Source organism: Halichoerus grypus, chromosome 2 (assembly GCF_964656455.1).
Source record: "Halichoerus grypus chromosome 2, mHalGry1.hap1.1, whole genome shotgun sequence".
Lineage (NCBI taxonomy): Eukaryota > Metazoa > Chordata > Mammalia > Carnivora > Phocidae > Halichoerus > Halichoerus grypus.
The window spans coordinates 124,006,765-124,022,742 of NC_135713.1; the positions used below are offsets into that span (position 1 = coordinate 124,006,765).

General features: G+C 38.9%; 1 protein-coding gene across 2 annotated transcripts in view; it reads right to left on the bottom strand.

The window, feature by feature from the left end:
• Positions 1–15,978, bottom strand: part of DDX46 (DEAD-box helicase 46) — a 72,076-nt gene continuing 56,098 nt past the window's right edge. Inside the window, exons 18-23 of one of the 2 annotated variants that reach the window (XM_036084303.2) lie at positions 15,805–15,954; positions 11,359–11,532; positions 9,599–9,817; positions 9,137–9,281; positions 2,458–2,531; positions 1–647 (exon numbers count right to left, since the gene is read on the bottom strand). In XM_036084303.2, coding sequence (XP_035940196.2) covers positions 600–647; positions 2,458–2,531; positions 9,137–9,281; positions 9,599–9,817; positions 11,359–11,532; positions 15,805–15,954 — 810 coding nt within the window. In that variant the 3' untranslated portion in view covers positions 1–599. Of the gene's footprint in view, positions 648–2,457; positions 2,532–9,136; positions 9,282–9,598; positions 9,818–11,355; positions 11,533–15,804; positions 15,955–15,978 lie in introns of both variants that reach the window. The other variant, XM_078067497.1, reaches the window with a different exon arrangement.

Sequence of the window (15,978 nt, forward strand, 5' to 3'; positions counted from 1 at the left end):
TTAAACTACAAATCTTTAATTTTACAAAACCAAAAAGCAGTCCAACTATTGCCCATTTATGATGATAAAAATTGAAACAAAAACTGAAACATTTTGTAAAAATTCTATTATAACATTCTTAAGTCCAGTTCATATTGTTCCACTGAGTCAAGTAAGATTTAAGCTCAAGGAGGGTGGGGGGAGGACACAAAATTAGAGAATTTTACCTTTTTTTGAGGAGATGATCACAATTTCATTTCAAGAGGATAAGGTAAAGAGCCCCTTAGTGACTTGTATACTTTATTACTGTCAATAGAAAGTCCAAATATTTCCATTTTTTTTAAACTTCTGGAATATTATCCAGATATTTAAAATATTGATATTTAAAGTTTACATTAAAGGACATCATATGCTGAAAACAGGCCTGCTTTAAATACAGTTTGATAATTCTGGTGGTACTTACTGAAAGAAGATTTCTTTAGCAAATACTGGTTTCATATATTTAAAAAAATCAGCAAGACAGAATTTTAAAAATCTTAATTTACAATACATTGTAAACAAGACAACAACTGCCACATGTGTCACAGACCAGCACAAGTAAAAAGTTTTCTCCAGATGCTTTATAAGACTTTGTATCTTCCTTTATTTGTTGGTTGGTATGAATTTTGCTACAAGAGAAAAAAAAAGATACATAGTCAGAAAAAGTAAAGAAAAAAATAAGAAAAAGAAAAAAATACATGTCAAAGATATTTCCTTTCCAAACTTATAGCATTACCAGATATTTAGAACAGAAAATGTTAGTATTATTATACTGAGGAAGAATAAACTCTTCAATAACCAGTCATCTGTCTGTGTTCATGTGACTACTCTTGGACAACAGTTTTGAACCAACTAATGGTGGTGGCATCAAGGTTCTTTCTCTATTACTCCTTGGTGAAATAGTCTTAAAAGCCCTTGATTTAAAGTTTAAAAAAAAAAAAAGAAAGAAAAAGAAAAGGTTGTTTTTCTTCTTCCTTCCTGTTTTGTGTAGCTTCTATTCTTTAAACTTTTTATCCCCCCAAAGAAAGTTCTGTAAGGGGAATTTTAGGAAAGACCTCAAACACACATTTGTAGACAAAGGACAAAGTGTACACATGATAGGGAGTTTACAAGCGTCAGCTGTTACTAAAGACACAGGGATGGGGGCAACTGAGTGGCTCAGTTGGTTAAGGATCTGGACTCTTGATTTCAGCTCAGGACATGATCTCAGGGTTGCGGGATCGAGCCCCGACGATGCCAGCTTCACATTCAGCTGGGAGTTTGCTTCTCTTCCTCTGCCCCTCCCCCACCTTGTGTGCACTCTCTAAAGTAAATAAATCTTTAAAAAAAAAAAAAGACACAGGGATGTGTTCACCTTCTTTGGGAAGGTGGTCTATCAAAAGATGCCTTTTCCATGGCATAACCTCTTTGGAAAATTATTTAGCAAAACTTATGTAAAGCTAACTACGTCTACATTATAACTAGCAATTCTACCCCAAGGTATATACCCAAGAGAAAAGCATATTGTATGTATAAAAGAGACATGAAAGAATTCTCAGAGAAGGGTCACCTGGGTGACTCAGTTCATTAAGCATCCGACTCTTGGTCTCGGCTCAGGTCGTGATCTCAGGGTTGTGAGATCCAAGCCCTACATCGCTCCAAGCTCAGCGCGGAGTCTGCTTAAGACTGTCTCTCCCTTTCCCTCTGCCCCTGCCCCTGGCACTGTCTCTCTCTCTCTCAAATAAAAGGAAAAAAAAAAAAAAAAAAAAGAGGAGCATCTGGGTGGCTCAGTCGGTTAAACGTCTGCCTTTGGCTCAGGTCATGATCTCAGGGTCCTGGGATTGAGCCTCACATAGGGCTCCCTGCTCAGTGGGGAGTCTGCTTCTCCCTCTCCCTCTGCCTCCTCCCCCCTCCTCATGCTCTGTCTCTCAAATAAAGAAATAAAAAATCTTAAAAAAAAAAAAAAAGAATGCTCAGAGAAATGTTATTCATAAAAAAGAAAATAAAACAGTCCCAATGTCCAATACATAGATTGTGGGTATATTCACAAATTAAATACTACACAGCCACAAAAGATAATTAATTACTACTACATGCAACAACATGGATTTCCTCCAAGTAATGTTGAGTCAAAGAAATTAGATACAAAAGAGTACACAGCAATCGATCCCACTTATATGGAGTTCAAAAATAGGTGCAACTAATCTACCATGTTGAAAGTCAGAACACTGTTACATTTGGGTGAGATGAATAGTGACAGGAGGGGCACGCGGGGGGCTTCTGGAATGCTGGTATTGTACTATGTTTCTTGATCTGGGCAGTGATGACATCAGTGTGCTTCCTTCATGAAAATTCACCAAGCTATATGTTTATGACTTGTGTACTTTTCTGAATTTTTATTATAGTTCAATAAAATATTTACTAAAACAAATTAAGTAAGTCTTTGAGGTTTTCACTCACCAGCCGAATCAGTTCTTCTTTTATAAGCCTGGTGATTTCTGCCTTTGCTTTCTGTACAGCCAGTTCATTGGCACCTGATGAGTAAGAGGAAAACATTATTCGTATTACTAGTATTACACTGGATGTTTATCCATGTCATGGAGATCCAGTAGGAAATACTGTAGATGACTTTCAGAAACACTGTACTGCCTGCCAAGATAGCCTTTCAGAACCTGGTGGAACATCATCCACATTATATAATGGCTGCTTATTATTCTGGGAGTTTCAAAAAACTTTTAGAGTTTCAAATGTACAATGAGATCACATTACATGTAGCGTTAAGAGTTCTTGGTAGGGGGGCGCCTGGGTGGCTCAGCGGTTGGGCGTCTGCCTTCGGCTCAGGTCATGACCCCAGGGTCTTGGGATCAAGCCCGCATTGGACTCCCCGCTCTGCGGGAGGCCTGCTTCTCCTTCTCCCACTCCCCCTGCTTGTGTTCCCTCTCTCGCTGTGTCTCTGTCAAATAAATAAAATCTTTAAAAAAAAAAAAAAAAAAAAGAGTTCTTGGTAGGCGGGCGCCTGGGTGGCTCAGTCGTTAAATGTCTGCCTTCGGCTCAGGTCATGATCCCAGGGCCCTGGGACCGAGCCCCACATCAGGCTCCCTGCTCAGCAGAAGCCTGCTTCTCCCTCCCTAACTCCCCCTGCTTGTGTTTCCTCTCTCGCTGTGTCTCTGTCAAATAAATAAATAAAGTCTTTAAAAAAAAAAAAAAGTTCTTGGTAGGGGGGCACCTGGGTGGCACAGCTGGTTAAGTGTCCAACTCTTGTTTCGATTCAGGCCATAATTTCAGGGGCATGAGATCGTGCCCCTCGTCCTGCTCCACACTCAGCAGGGAGTCTGTTTGAGATTCTCTCTCCCTCTCCCTCTGCCCCTCCTGCTTGTGCTCTCTCTCTCAAATAAATAAATAAATCTAAAAAAAAAAAAATAGAGTTCTTGGTATGATTAAAAAGAGCAAAGAAAAGATGATTAGCACTTTGTCCAAAAGAGACTAAGAAAAAGTTGAAGAGAAATATAAACTCCTTGGTTCATTTATTTAACAAATATTTATTGGACACTTATATTCCCTAAGGTGGAGGACTACCCAAGTTGAAGGAGAAGTGATGCCATGGAAAATTTTGTGAAGGGAATCCCATGTGCAATGGTACAGATTAAGAAAGGCATGCTTAGGGGTGCCTGGGTGGCTCAGTTGGTTAAGTGTCTGCCTTCGGCTCAGGTCATGATCCCAGGATCCTGGGATCGAGTCCCCCACCAGGCTCCCTGCTCAGTGGGAAACCTGCTTCTCCCTCTCTTTCTCCCTCCCTGCTCGTGCTCTCTTTCTTAAATAAATAATATAGGGGAAAAAAAACAAGGAAAAAAAAGGCATGATTACTGAAGAGTAAGATAAGTAGAGTGTGGTTGGAAAAGAGTGTAAAAGAACACAGCAAGATAGCCTAGAGGATGAGGCAGTCTGGAGACATTCATTCATATAGTTGTAAAGATATTACAACAGAATGAGAAGGTAGGAAGTAGTCTATCAAAATGACTTCTAAATACCATTCCTTACAAAAACCTCTCCCTCAGTTCTCCAGGCAGATTTAAGTGGCTAAGAGTTGAGAAGCAAAAAAACTAAGAGGAAAAACAGGTATTATCAGCAGTCATCATGGTAGATGAAATTCAATTCTGAGATGGCTGTAGTTGAAGAGCTCATGTGACATCCAGTTGGAAATGTCAGTAAGGTCAATGGAAATATGGACCAGAAGTAAAGGAGACATGGAGATGAGAGAGCCATGAAGGGTAGTGTGGAGGGATCTGAAGCCAAGGGACAATGCTAGGAGCAGGTAAGTCTAGATAGGTAGCATACACCAAAAAAATAATAAAAATAAACAAATAAAAGTTAAAAAGGGGGGGGCGGCTGGGTGGCTCAGTCGATTAAGCATCTGACTCTTGATTTCGGCTCAGGTCATGATCTGACAGTCTTGAGATCAAGGCCCATGCTGAGTTCTACACTGGGCGTGGAGCCTGCTTAAGATTCTCTCTCTCCCTCTGCCCCACCACTCCCCTCTTTCTCTTTCTCAAAAAAACCCCAAATAAACAAACAATAAAATAAAAATTAAAAAAAAAGTAGATAGGTAGCACAATGCACACTGATAAAAATGGAAGAGCTGGACCAATAGACTAGAAATTAAGAACTAGGAGTGAAATGTTAAACAATATGAGAACCAGGGATGCAATATATAAAACTATGTATTTATCATTCTATGTAAGAAAATGAAATGAGGAAAACAAGCCACAAGAATTCCCCTTATTAGACATGAATAACCTTTTCTGATTCCAGAAGGAGCAAAGGAAAGGAAGAGGGGAGGAAGGGAAGGAGATGAAGGAAAAGGAAGAAGAGAGGAGAAAGAGCAAGGCGAGGAGGAAGAAGAAACAGTTTAACAATAGGAGTATGGCTGTGAAGTAGCAACATATCTAATTTAAATCCTACACCTCCACCAGCCAGCAACCACACATTTTAAAGCTGTGGGTGCTGGAAGAGAAGAGAGGTGGATGAAAGTAAACAAAAGGGTAGAATCAAGAGAGAAGCCAGACTAAAAATTACAACCAAAATGAAATTCAGGAGAAAAATATACTACTTGGCATGAGTTGGTGTGAAGCTTGTTGATATCCTGTGCTGTTTTTAAAAAAAGAAAATGACACTCTCACCTAAATCCAAGTAGAAGAGTAATTTTCCTACTTTAGTTAGAGCCTGACCATTTGGACCAGTTTAAAGTTTTGACTTATAAAGCTTCTTTAGGTAATAGGTTACATATGTTTATAAGCTGCCATGGAAAAGAGGCATTTCCTTTCATTGGTCCTAAAACAACTCTGGCTGCTTTTAAGGGATTCTCCACTAGTAAAAAGAGAGGGTCACAAAACAGGCTATTAATTATATAGGATGGCTAGGCACATAAGTCCTTCCTGTTCTCCTTCCCGCTGCCTGGTGGGAGGCCTGAAACTGCTGAGCCACAGAGAGCCTCCAAGGAGCCAGGCAGTAGGGTCCCTCCAATTACAGAACTAGAAACAGATGACAATAGGCTCCTTCCAACACCTGTTTTCATCCTATTAGAGTTCAGTTGATCTGGTTGACGTTTCAAAAACTAAAAAATCCTTTAAAAAACTAATCATCTATGAAAATCTCAAAGCTCTGGATCACTTTAATTACTAATCTCCAGTTCTTAACCATCACTATGGCTCTAGAATTCTAAAGATTCATTTTTGACAAGATTATCTTACAACATAGGAGGAAAAAAGCTGGTTTAGATTATAAAAACTAGACGTTATTTCCTAAGTACAAGTTGACAGTGGAGAGAAATGACCAGAAGCATTCTAAGTGGATGGAAAAGTAAAGCAGAAGCTGTGGGCTTCTCACTTCACTTGGCAGTAGAGGAGATATGTTCTGATAAAGTTCTATGTAAGATGAACCTTGATATATTATACTATACTAAACATAAGTACCTTTAAATTCAAGAATTACATAGAGGATCCTTTCTCAAAGCAATCAATTGTATCTGATTTATGTCTTTATAAGGCAGGCAATTAAAAGTATTGGTTTTGCTTAAATGACACCCATGATATTCAAGCTGAAAATAAAAGGCTGATTACATGTATACCAAGGGTTTTATCATCAGATTCCACTGGAAGACACTGTGTCTCCATCCTGTATGGCCTAAAGAACACTGGAGTAGGGGAGACCTGTCCAGTTCCAAGTGCAGAAAGATGTCAGTGTAATTTTCTCTCCTTGAAGAACTAGGTGCCAGCAACCCTCATTTTACTACACAGTAAGGAAGAGTATCACATGATTTAGAAACACACAGTCACTGGTAGAACAAAAGTCTTTCAGGACACATAAAAGGATGCATTTAAATACCTGACTTAATAAAAGTCACAATCACACACACACAAAAAAAACACATGCAATTTGTTTAGTTCTAGCTCTACATCCTTTGTACACCATTTTAAAACATGCATGAATCTTAAATATTCATGCATTTTAAAATATGCATGAAATAATGGCAGAATGGCAATAACATGGAACATATAAAGGCTGCATTTGAGTTTCCCCATTGCCACAATTCATCATTAACTTTAAAAAGTCCAATAGTGACAGTGCATCAGTAAAAATGGCAGAGCCTGGAACTCCAAAATCCTGTCCTTGGACAAAAAGTGAATAAATTTGCAAAAACCTGAAATCAACTGTATCAGAAATCTGGAAACTAATCAAAAGGTTATAGCACCAGGCAAATACTTACTAAGGGAAAAAAACAAAACAAAACAGCATAACCTTGGCAACAGCACTTTTCAGCGCTTTATTTTTTTTTTTTTTTTTTTTAAGATTTTATTTATTTATTTGACAGAGAGAGACACAGCGAGAGAGGGAACACAAGCAGGGGGAATGGGAGAGGGAGAAGCAGGCTTCCCGCTGAGCAGGGAGCCCGATGTGGGGCTCGATCCCAGGACCCTGGGATCATGACCTGAGCCGAAGGCAGATGCTTAACGACTGAGCCACCCAGGCGCCCACTTTTCAGTGCTTTAACTTACTCTGACCCTATCTCGCACTTTTAGCCAGGAAATGATTTCTACTTAGGGGTAGACGGGATACACACAACATGTGTTTCTCTTCTTGTGTCTTCATGCTAAGATGCCACACAAAAACAACTGAGGTTACCAATTCAAAGGAAAGTGACTAAACAGGCACAGCACTAATTAACTTTTAGTCATGTTTGTGGGATTCCTTGTTTTGGCCAGGAAAGAATCAAATCCTAATATGTAAGCAAATCATCTGTAGATTATATTCAGTAAAGAACTTACCTAAAATTATAAAGTCTTCACAGAATCAAAGAAATGCCAAAATGTAACAAGAACTAACACTGTCAATAACAGCAACAAACCTTATTTACAATATACTTTCAATGGATCTAAATACCTTCTAATGATCTTTCCAACAATAAACTTTAGAGAAAAGCTAACCATTACAGTAGCCACCAGCCATGTATGTGGCTATTTAAATTTAAATTAATAAAAATTGGGGTGCCTGACTGGCTCAGTCAGTAGAGCATGCAACTCTTGATCTCATTGTCATGAGTTTGAGCCCCACAATGGGTGTAGAGATTACTTAAAAAAAAATAAAAAATCAAATATGAATTCCTTTACAAAAATTAAATAAAATTTACAAATGTCAGTCACACTGGCCATATTCTGAGTGGTCCACAGCCATCACAGAGCGTTCTCTTGGACAGTGCAGCTTTAAAGAGATCAAATAGAGGACATGCCTGTCAAGTAATACTTCGTATCCTGAAGACAAGTGACTATAGGGCTTAATCAGATGCATTACTCAGAAAATTTATCAAGTGTTTACCATCTGCTCTGAGAATAGAGCAGATGATAAAGTCACCACACCCACAGAACTCTAGTAGGGGAGGGACACAGACAAGTAAAAATATATTACAATTCCTGCGATGAGTACTGTGAAGAAAAACAGGTAAGCTACAGAGTGAAGAGGGATGAGGTAAGGCTTCTTTGTCAGAAGTGATGTGTTGGCCTCAAAGTAGGCTAGTGCCCAAGATAATACGTGATGTGAGAGAGGCTCCTCTGGAGCCATCAAAGCCATTTAAAACATTTTGTATGTAGACTCTGAGCTTACAGAACACACAGAATCAACCTCTCCACAGCTCCAAAACCAGTATGCAACAAATACTTAGTTCATTAAATAGATGAAGTGGATCTGGCTGGTCTACACTTGTAAGTCTATTACAAAGATATTCAGATTAAATTTAAATGAAGGGAGGCAAGTTGTCCTATCCTACTCTACAGTGGAATAATACATTAGGGGAAAAATAAAAATGGAAACTCTTTTGAACTCATTCATGAATGTGTGAAATAAAGTTAAAAAGCAAATCTGACTGGGGTGGCCTGGGAGGCTCACTCAGTTCAGCATCCAACTCTTAGTTTAGGTTCAGATCATGAGATCTAACCCTGCGTCAGGGTCCACGCTCAGCAAGGAGTCTGCTTGAGATTTTCTCCCTTATACTCTCCCTCTGCCACCCTCCCTGCTCCCGTGCACTCTCTCTCACACATACAAACACAGACACACACACAATCTCTCGAATAAATTAAAATCCAAAAACAAAACAAAACACAAAAAAGCCCAAATCTGATCACTCTATATTATACCTTACTTATATACTTTGTGTTATGGTATTATATGTCCACTTCTACTAGTTTTTTTTAAAGATATGCATGAACTTTTATGGGCATAATTTCACAGGGAATACTTGCTTGGATAAACATTCATTAAGTGAACTAATATACTGATTTACTTTCTAACCTAAAGTTTGGCCAGAATATTCTACTTATTACACATCAGTCCTTAAAATACATGTTTTCTTTTAGAGTGATTTTCTAATTTGAATAGTCAAGACTAAAAGAGTTCCATAAACAGATCATTCACCTTTCTATACGTACTGAATTTCTAAATAAAGACCTTAAATGATATATGAAACTCTTTTTTTCTTATACATGTTCCTTATTTTTATCCTCTTTAGAACTGACCTTATATTCTCTCCATGTCTGTTACATCTCTATCAACTTACCTAACTCAAGACTGCAACAGAACCAACAATACATACTTTCAATTGCCAAGTAAATTTTCCGCTCTCCTTCCTTAGGTTCTTTGCCAGGTGGGAAATATGTTCCTCTGATTGTAATTGCAGCTTCGGAATATTCACTGATTCTCTGCAGAGCTTCCTTAGAGGTAACTTTCCACCTAGCAGTCTATGGAAGAAAGGGTGGGGGGAAAAAATCACTTCACAACAGGACAAGAACCTGGTGTACTGACAAAGAATAGGCTGGTTAAATAATATTATGTTCAATATTAAGAATATAACTGACACCTTCACATAAAATCATTTAGATCCTAATATAACTAGAATATATTCATAAATATAAAATTTCTATTGTTGTCTCCCTCATCTAAATAAAAAGTGAGGTAGCTATTAAAATGTTCATGGGTTTTAAAGAAATTATTTTTGCTCCTAAAGAAGCAAGAGTTTTTACTCCATGATTCAAAAAGGTTTAAAACTGTTACTTGCCTGTGGGAAGTCATTGATCTCTAATTCTTCCTCATATCTCTTAAAAGATTCATTCTGTCCACCATCCTGTCTCTCTTCTTCTTGTTTCTCCAAAGGCACATAATTGAGCTTGGCATTGATCTTTTCAGCAAGTTGCTCTGCAATGGTTTTGGCAGACACAGTGGGAGCCAGAATGGTGCCACCTCTGAGAATTGCATTGGTGGCCTGTTGCATCACATCCTGTAGTTAAGAAGACCTACAGTCAAATCTCAAATGAGGGCAGAGACAGGATCAGGGATCCTACCACAAATTATTCTGCAAAGCCACCAACTAGAAGCATCTTTCTAATGCAGAGTCCTACTCAGGTGCAATTTAGCAGTACATATTAATAGTTTAATATATCTATCTCCCTTACTTTGATGAGAAAAATAAAGAACATTCAACTCTATTATTAAAAATTCTACTGGATCATAGAGAATTAGGTAACTCTTGATATCAAACATAGTGAAATCCTTCTAAAATCATTTATATAACTTTGTGACTCCTAAGAATTTCCTCTAAATTAGAATCTTTGTCCACTACCACCACTGAGCTCTCCTCCCCTCATAGCCCAAGCCAATGTACAGTAAATTAACTTACCCTGTTACTTTATTTTGTACTTAAACCTTTTTAATTTGAACTTAATTTTACTATGTGCCTAATGTGGACAGAATTCTGTAGTTAATACATGACTCAAACCTCAAGCTTTTCTAACAATGAGACGGCGTGGCTATTTGATTTCACTTATAAAGAGTTATTAGCAATAATAATCCCAGAGAATATTAGATTAGGCCCTATAATCCCTGTTTTCAGAGGAAGTAAGGCCCGAGTATAGCAGACACTTCATGGTAACTCACTGGCTAAACACCTGATCGTAGCCAAGCAGCAGAGAAGTGATCCTCACTGGCTAAACAAAAACAGAAACCTGAGCCTCTAAGCCTTGATTGTGGCTGCCTCACTGAGTCAGTCCACTAGCGTCTGGCTTGGTCTTTCCAGCTTGGGTGTTACAATCCTAAAGCTATCCATCTACTGGACACAGGGCTCCACAGATCCACAAACTCTCAAAATCCTCAAAACACTGTTAAAATAAACAAACTATTCTTTGGGAATGCTATGAAAGTTTACTCTTAGTTAAAAATTAAGTTGATAATTTCTTAAAAATTAAGTTAATAAAAGAGCTCTCAAGAGAAAGATGGCATGTGAAATATTTAACACATTTTACACTGTTTAAGCCCATGTTAGTTTGAGTTATGTAACCAGGTATTATACTTCCAAGGAATTGCTTGTGTGCCTAATAAAAGCAGATCAAAAAAGAAAAAGCCAGGGCCGCCTGGGTGGCTCAGTCAGTTAAGCGTCTGCCTTCGGCTCAGGTCATGATCCCAGGGTCCTGGGATCGAGCCCCACATCAGGGCTCCCTGCTCAGCGGGGAGTCTGCTTCTCCCTCTGCCTCTGCCTGCTGCTCTGCCTACTTGTGCTCTCTCTATCTCTCTGTCAAATAAATAAATAAAATCTTAAAAAAAAAAAAAAAAACTGTCAACAGCTAACATGCTTCAGTTAGGAGTTCCAAAACAGGCATTAAGATTTCAGTCAACCATATAAGAGGAATTATCCAAATGCAGTAATTGAAGAATTCTGTATTCAGATTAATGTTAAATTCCCACTAACTCAATGTCTAGAACAACCTGTTCCCTTGTGCTGACATAAAAAGTAATGACTAAAACTTGGAACAAATTACTTAATACCTGAGACTCAATTCCCAAATTCTTCTGAGCATTGATTCTAAGAGCCAATCTCTTAGCAATTTCTAATTTCTCAGCATTTCCTGCAGTTGGAGCAGGAACACTAGATGTTCCAGGAGCAGCCATATCTTTAACTCTCTTCTTTGAATTAAACATACTTTCAATTTGTTCATCAATCTAAATAAGAAAAAGAAAGATTAATAAAAATTGGATTAAAAATACCAATTCAGATATATCCACAGAAACTAACAAAGACTATTTCTATCAAATGGCTAGAATTAGACACTTATATTTATGTTAATTCAACCACACAGATCAATAGGAAAATAGACCAGCTATTTGTTGAGGGTGGCACATTTTTAAAAATCAGTTACCTATGGCAGGAAAAAGAAAGAAAAGAAAAAGAGAAAGAGAAAGAAAACAGAGATACAATGCCACATGAACCAAGTGAGCACACTCCTAAGTGGTCCAGAAAATACATCCCAGTTTAGCAACTGAGGAACATGTGCTGTCAAGACAGAGCACCCAACATGATGCAGCTGAGATATAAGTATGACTTGCGGCTAAATTAAACTGCAATGAAAAAGGCTGGAAAAAAGGGCAGTATAACTCAAGGCCAGTAGGCCACTAAAAATACAGTCAACAGTTCTCATGGGGAATGGTACATGTTCCTATGATGGGAATCCCCAAATCCTTCCCAGCTTCTAAAGTGTAAATGGGTTTGCCTTAAAAACTGGGTAACAGAAGGGCACCTGGGTGGCTTAGTTGGTTAAGCGTCTGCCTTCAGCTCAGGTCATGATCTCAGGGTCCTGGGATCGAGTCCCGCATCGGGCTCCCTGCTTAGTGGAGAGTTGGCTTCTCCCTCTCCCTCTGCCCCTCCCCACTCATGTTCTCTCTCTCTCTCCCAAATAAATAAAATCTTTTAAAAAAAAATTGGGTAACAGAATCAGAAAAGAAGGCTTTATTGTTTTATTCCTTTGAACCAAAAAAAGAAAAACAGTAAGGTTGTTTTCCCCATCAAAGCAAGAACAAAGGGTGAATGCCTCAGCTCTTCCAGGAGCCATATGAGTCCAGCTGCAATTGTGTCATTCTAAGGCTGGACACATCTACCTCATAGGCTATTTGCATTTCCTTTTAAAGATGCCTTCTGCCCAACAATGACTACTGACAATGCCAACTAAAGAGATACAAACCCCTTTATATACTTAAATTAGGCTAATAAGGCCTTATCTGCTAAAACTCAAATGCAGAGAAGAACTTGTGTAGGGTTTTAAAAATTAATTAGGTGGGGCACCCGGTGGCTCAGTCAGTTAAAGTGTCTGAATCTTGATTTCAGCTCAGGTCATGATCTCAGGGCTGTGAGATCAAGTCCCGCATTGAGCTCCGCTCAGCGCTGATTCTGTTTAAGATTCTCTCTCTCCCTCTCCTTCTGCCCTCCTCCCCACTCATGCGCACTGTCTCAAATAAATAATCTTAAAAAAAAAAAAAAAATTAACCAGAGAAAGAACCGATGTATTTCATACAATGAGATTCAAAATAATGTTCAAAGTAACAAAAAAACTGAGGTGGTTTTTTGGGGGGCCTGGGTGGCTCAGCTGGTTAAAGCATATGACTCTTTTTTTTTTAATTATTTTTGAGAGAGAGTGAATGAGAGACAGATCGAGCACAAGCAGGGGGGAGTGGCAGGCAGAGGGAGAGGGAGAGGCAGGCTCCCCACTGAGCAGGGAGCCTGACATGGGGCTCGATCCCCGGACTCCAGGATCATGACCTAAGCCAAAGGCAGCCGCCCAATTGACTGGGCCACCCAGGCTCCCCTAAAGCATATGACTCTTGATTTCTCCTCAGGTCATGATCTCAGGGTTGTAAGATCGAGCACTCAATTGGACTCGGCGCTGGGTGTGTATCCTGCTTAAGATTCTCTCTCTCCCTCTCCCTCTGCCCCTATCTCCCTAAAGAGAAAACAAAACTGATGTGGTTTCAAAGCAAGGCCATAAATTCTTTAATATTCTTCCCCTTCAAAAGGTGGAGCCTCTCCTTGAGTGTGGGCTGGACTTAATGACATATTTCTAAGAACAGAATAAAGTAGTAGTGCCAGTGTGTGTCTTTAGACATTAGTCATAAAAGGCCTTAAGGCTTCCTCTTTGCCCACTCCTTCAGCTCACTCACTTTGGGAGAAGCCAACTGCCATGTTATAAGGATACACAGGCAGAGGAAAGAAAAGAGGTATCCTGGGCGCCTGGGTGGCTCAGATGGTTAAGCGTCTGACTTCAGCTCAGGTCATGATCTCAGGGTCCTGGGATCGAGTCCCGCATCGGGCTCCCTGCTCCTTGGGAGCCTGCTTCTCCCTCTGCCTCTCTCTCTCTCTCTGTCTCTCATGAATAAATAAATAAAATCTTAAAAAAAAAAAAAAAAAAGAAAAGAGGTATCCTGACAAAAGCACAGTGAGTGAGCCATCTCGAAAGAATATGATCCTGTATCAGTCAAGGCTTCAGAAGGCCATGCCCTAGGACAACAGCTTTACTGCAACCTCAATGAGACCCTAAGTCAGAACTACAAGCTAAACTGCTCCTGATTTCCTACCCCAAAGGAAATGTGAGATAATAAATGTTTGTTGTTTTAACCTACAACATTTTGACTGATTTGTTACACCATAACCAATAACTAAAACACTGACTTAATTAAATTTTAAGCCAGTATGGTATATTAGAAAGAAATGGTATAGGGTTAATGAGAGATCTGGGGTCTGGTGCTGTCTGTGCTTAACAGCCAATGTGGTTGTGGGCCAAATACTTTTTCTGGGCTTCAAATTCCTCAAACGACAAGATCAGATTGAATTCCTGATTCTAAAATTATGTCCTAAGCTTAGGTTCAATACAGTACAATGTATGTATAATATTATATATATATATATTAAAAAAACACCTTCTATAATCAATGACCAAATGTGTCAGAGGATTTCTGAGTTAAAGTTAAACACGCTTCTTGAATTGAGGATTTTACACATCCTTTGATACGCTAATACCACTACTAGTAGTATACACTAGGGAGACTTTCCAAAATTATTTTATAATGAAAACATGCTCTTCTAAAGCTCAAGCTTCTTTGGGTTCCAAAGGATACTCTGTGAAACCCTGAATTTGCTGAGTCCTCAGTGTCCCTCTTCACTGGGTCACAAATAACGCCATTAGCTAAGACCATGAGCTCTGAAGTAAGAATGGAATGGGTACAGGGCCCAGTTCATCCCATTAATTGCTATGTAAATCTGAAAAGATTATTTCTTTCTAAATCTCAGTCTCTTCAATTATAAAATGGGAATACTATTGAGTATCTACCTTATCTGGATAATGTGCAGAAGTAAATGAAGTAATCCCTGTAAAGCATCTGACACAATGCATGGCACTCAGTAACACTCAAAAGTGCTATTATTGTTTTTGTTTTTTAAGGAAACTCTACTACACCCAATGTGGGTGGAGCTTACACTCACTACCTCAAGATCAAGAGTTGCATGCTCTACCAACTGAGCCACCCAGGTGCCCCGCTGACTATTGTTAATGACGATATTCTGTAATGATTAAGTTTAACACAATAAAAATATTAGTACTAATATTATTAAAGACATGGGGAGCCAGGTACTCTTCATACCACTACAGGGGATGCAGACTAGTATTCACTTTGCAGGAGGACAATCTGACAATGTTTCAGAACCAAATTAGATAACCCTTTTGGCCTAGCAATTCTATTTACGCTACTCAACCTCAAAACTTAATCTGATGAATGTGCAAAATTAAATGCACAAGGATAAGCAGTAAAATACAGTTTATGATAATATATTCCAAATATGAATATATAGAAACAACCCACATATTCAAAATTAGGGTTTGATTAATTAAACTGTGGAATATCCATATAATGAAATATTATGTAACCAGTAAGAATACTGTAAGAATGAGGGGTGCCTGGGTGGCGCAGTCAGTTCAGCATCCTACTCTTGATTTCGGCTCAGGTCATGATCTCAAGGTCATGGGATTAAGCCCTGGTAGGGCTCTGTGCTCAGCAGGGAGTCTGCAGGAGATTCTCTCCTACCCCTCCCTCCACTCGTGCACGTTCTCTCTCTCAAAATAAATAAATCTTTAAAAAATTCATTAAAAAAAGAATGTAAGAATCAATTTACTAAAACGAGAAGATTTCAACCTAAGACTGTTGTTGTAAAGGTTTATAAAGCAGTATGGCCTCATTTTTATGAAAATACATATATATGGGTAGGACATTATGAGACTATACAGAGAGACAGAGAGAGGGAGAGGGAGAGAGAGAGAGAGGTTTGGGAAGTGCACACATCAAAAAGGTTTGCGATAACTGGCTATCTCAACAAGCAAATGGTAAGACCTCCAGGACGAAAGCAACAATGCTTCAACTGACACGAATGAGGCTTAGAAAAAGGACACTTACGTCAACTGCAGCATCCTCATCATCTGAATCTTGCAGACCAAGAGCCGCTTTTTGCAACTTCTTCCTCTCATTAGCCAAAGCTTGTTCTGTTTCATCAAACTTGAATCCCTTACCAGAGAACCCACTACTCTTTTTAATTATTTTCCCTTCCTTTCAAGGAAAAACAAAAAAGTT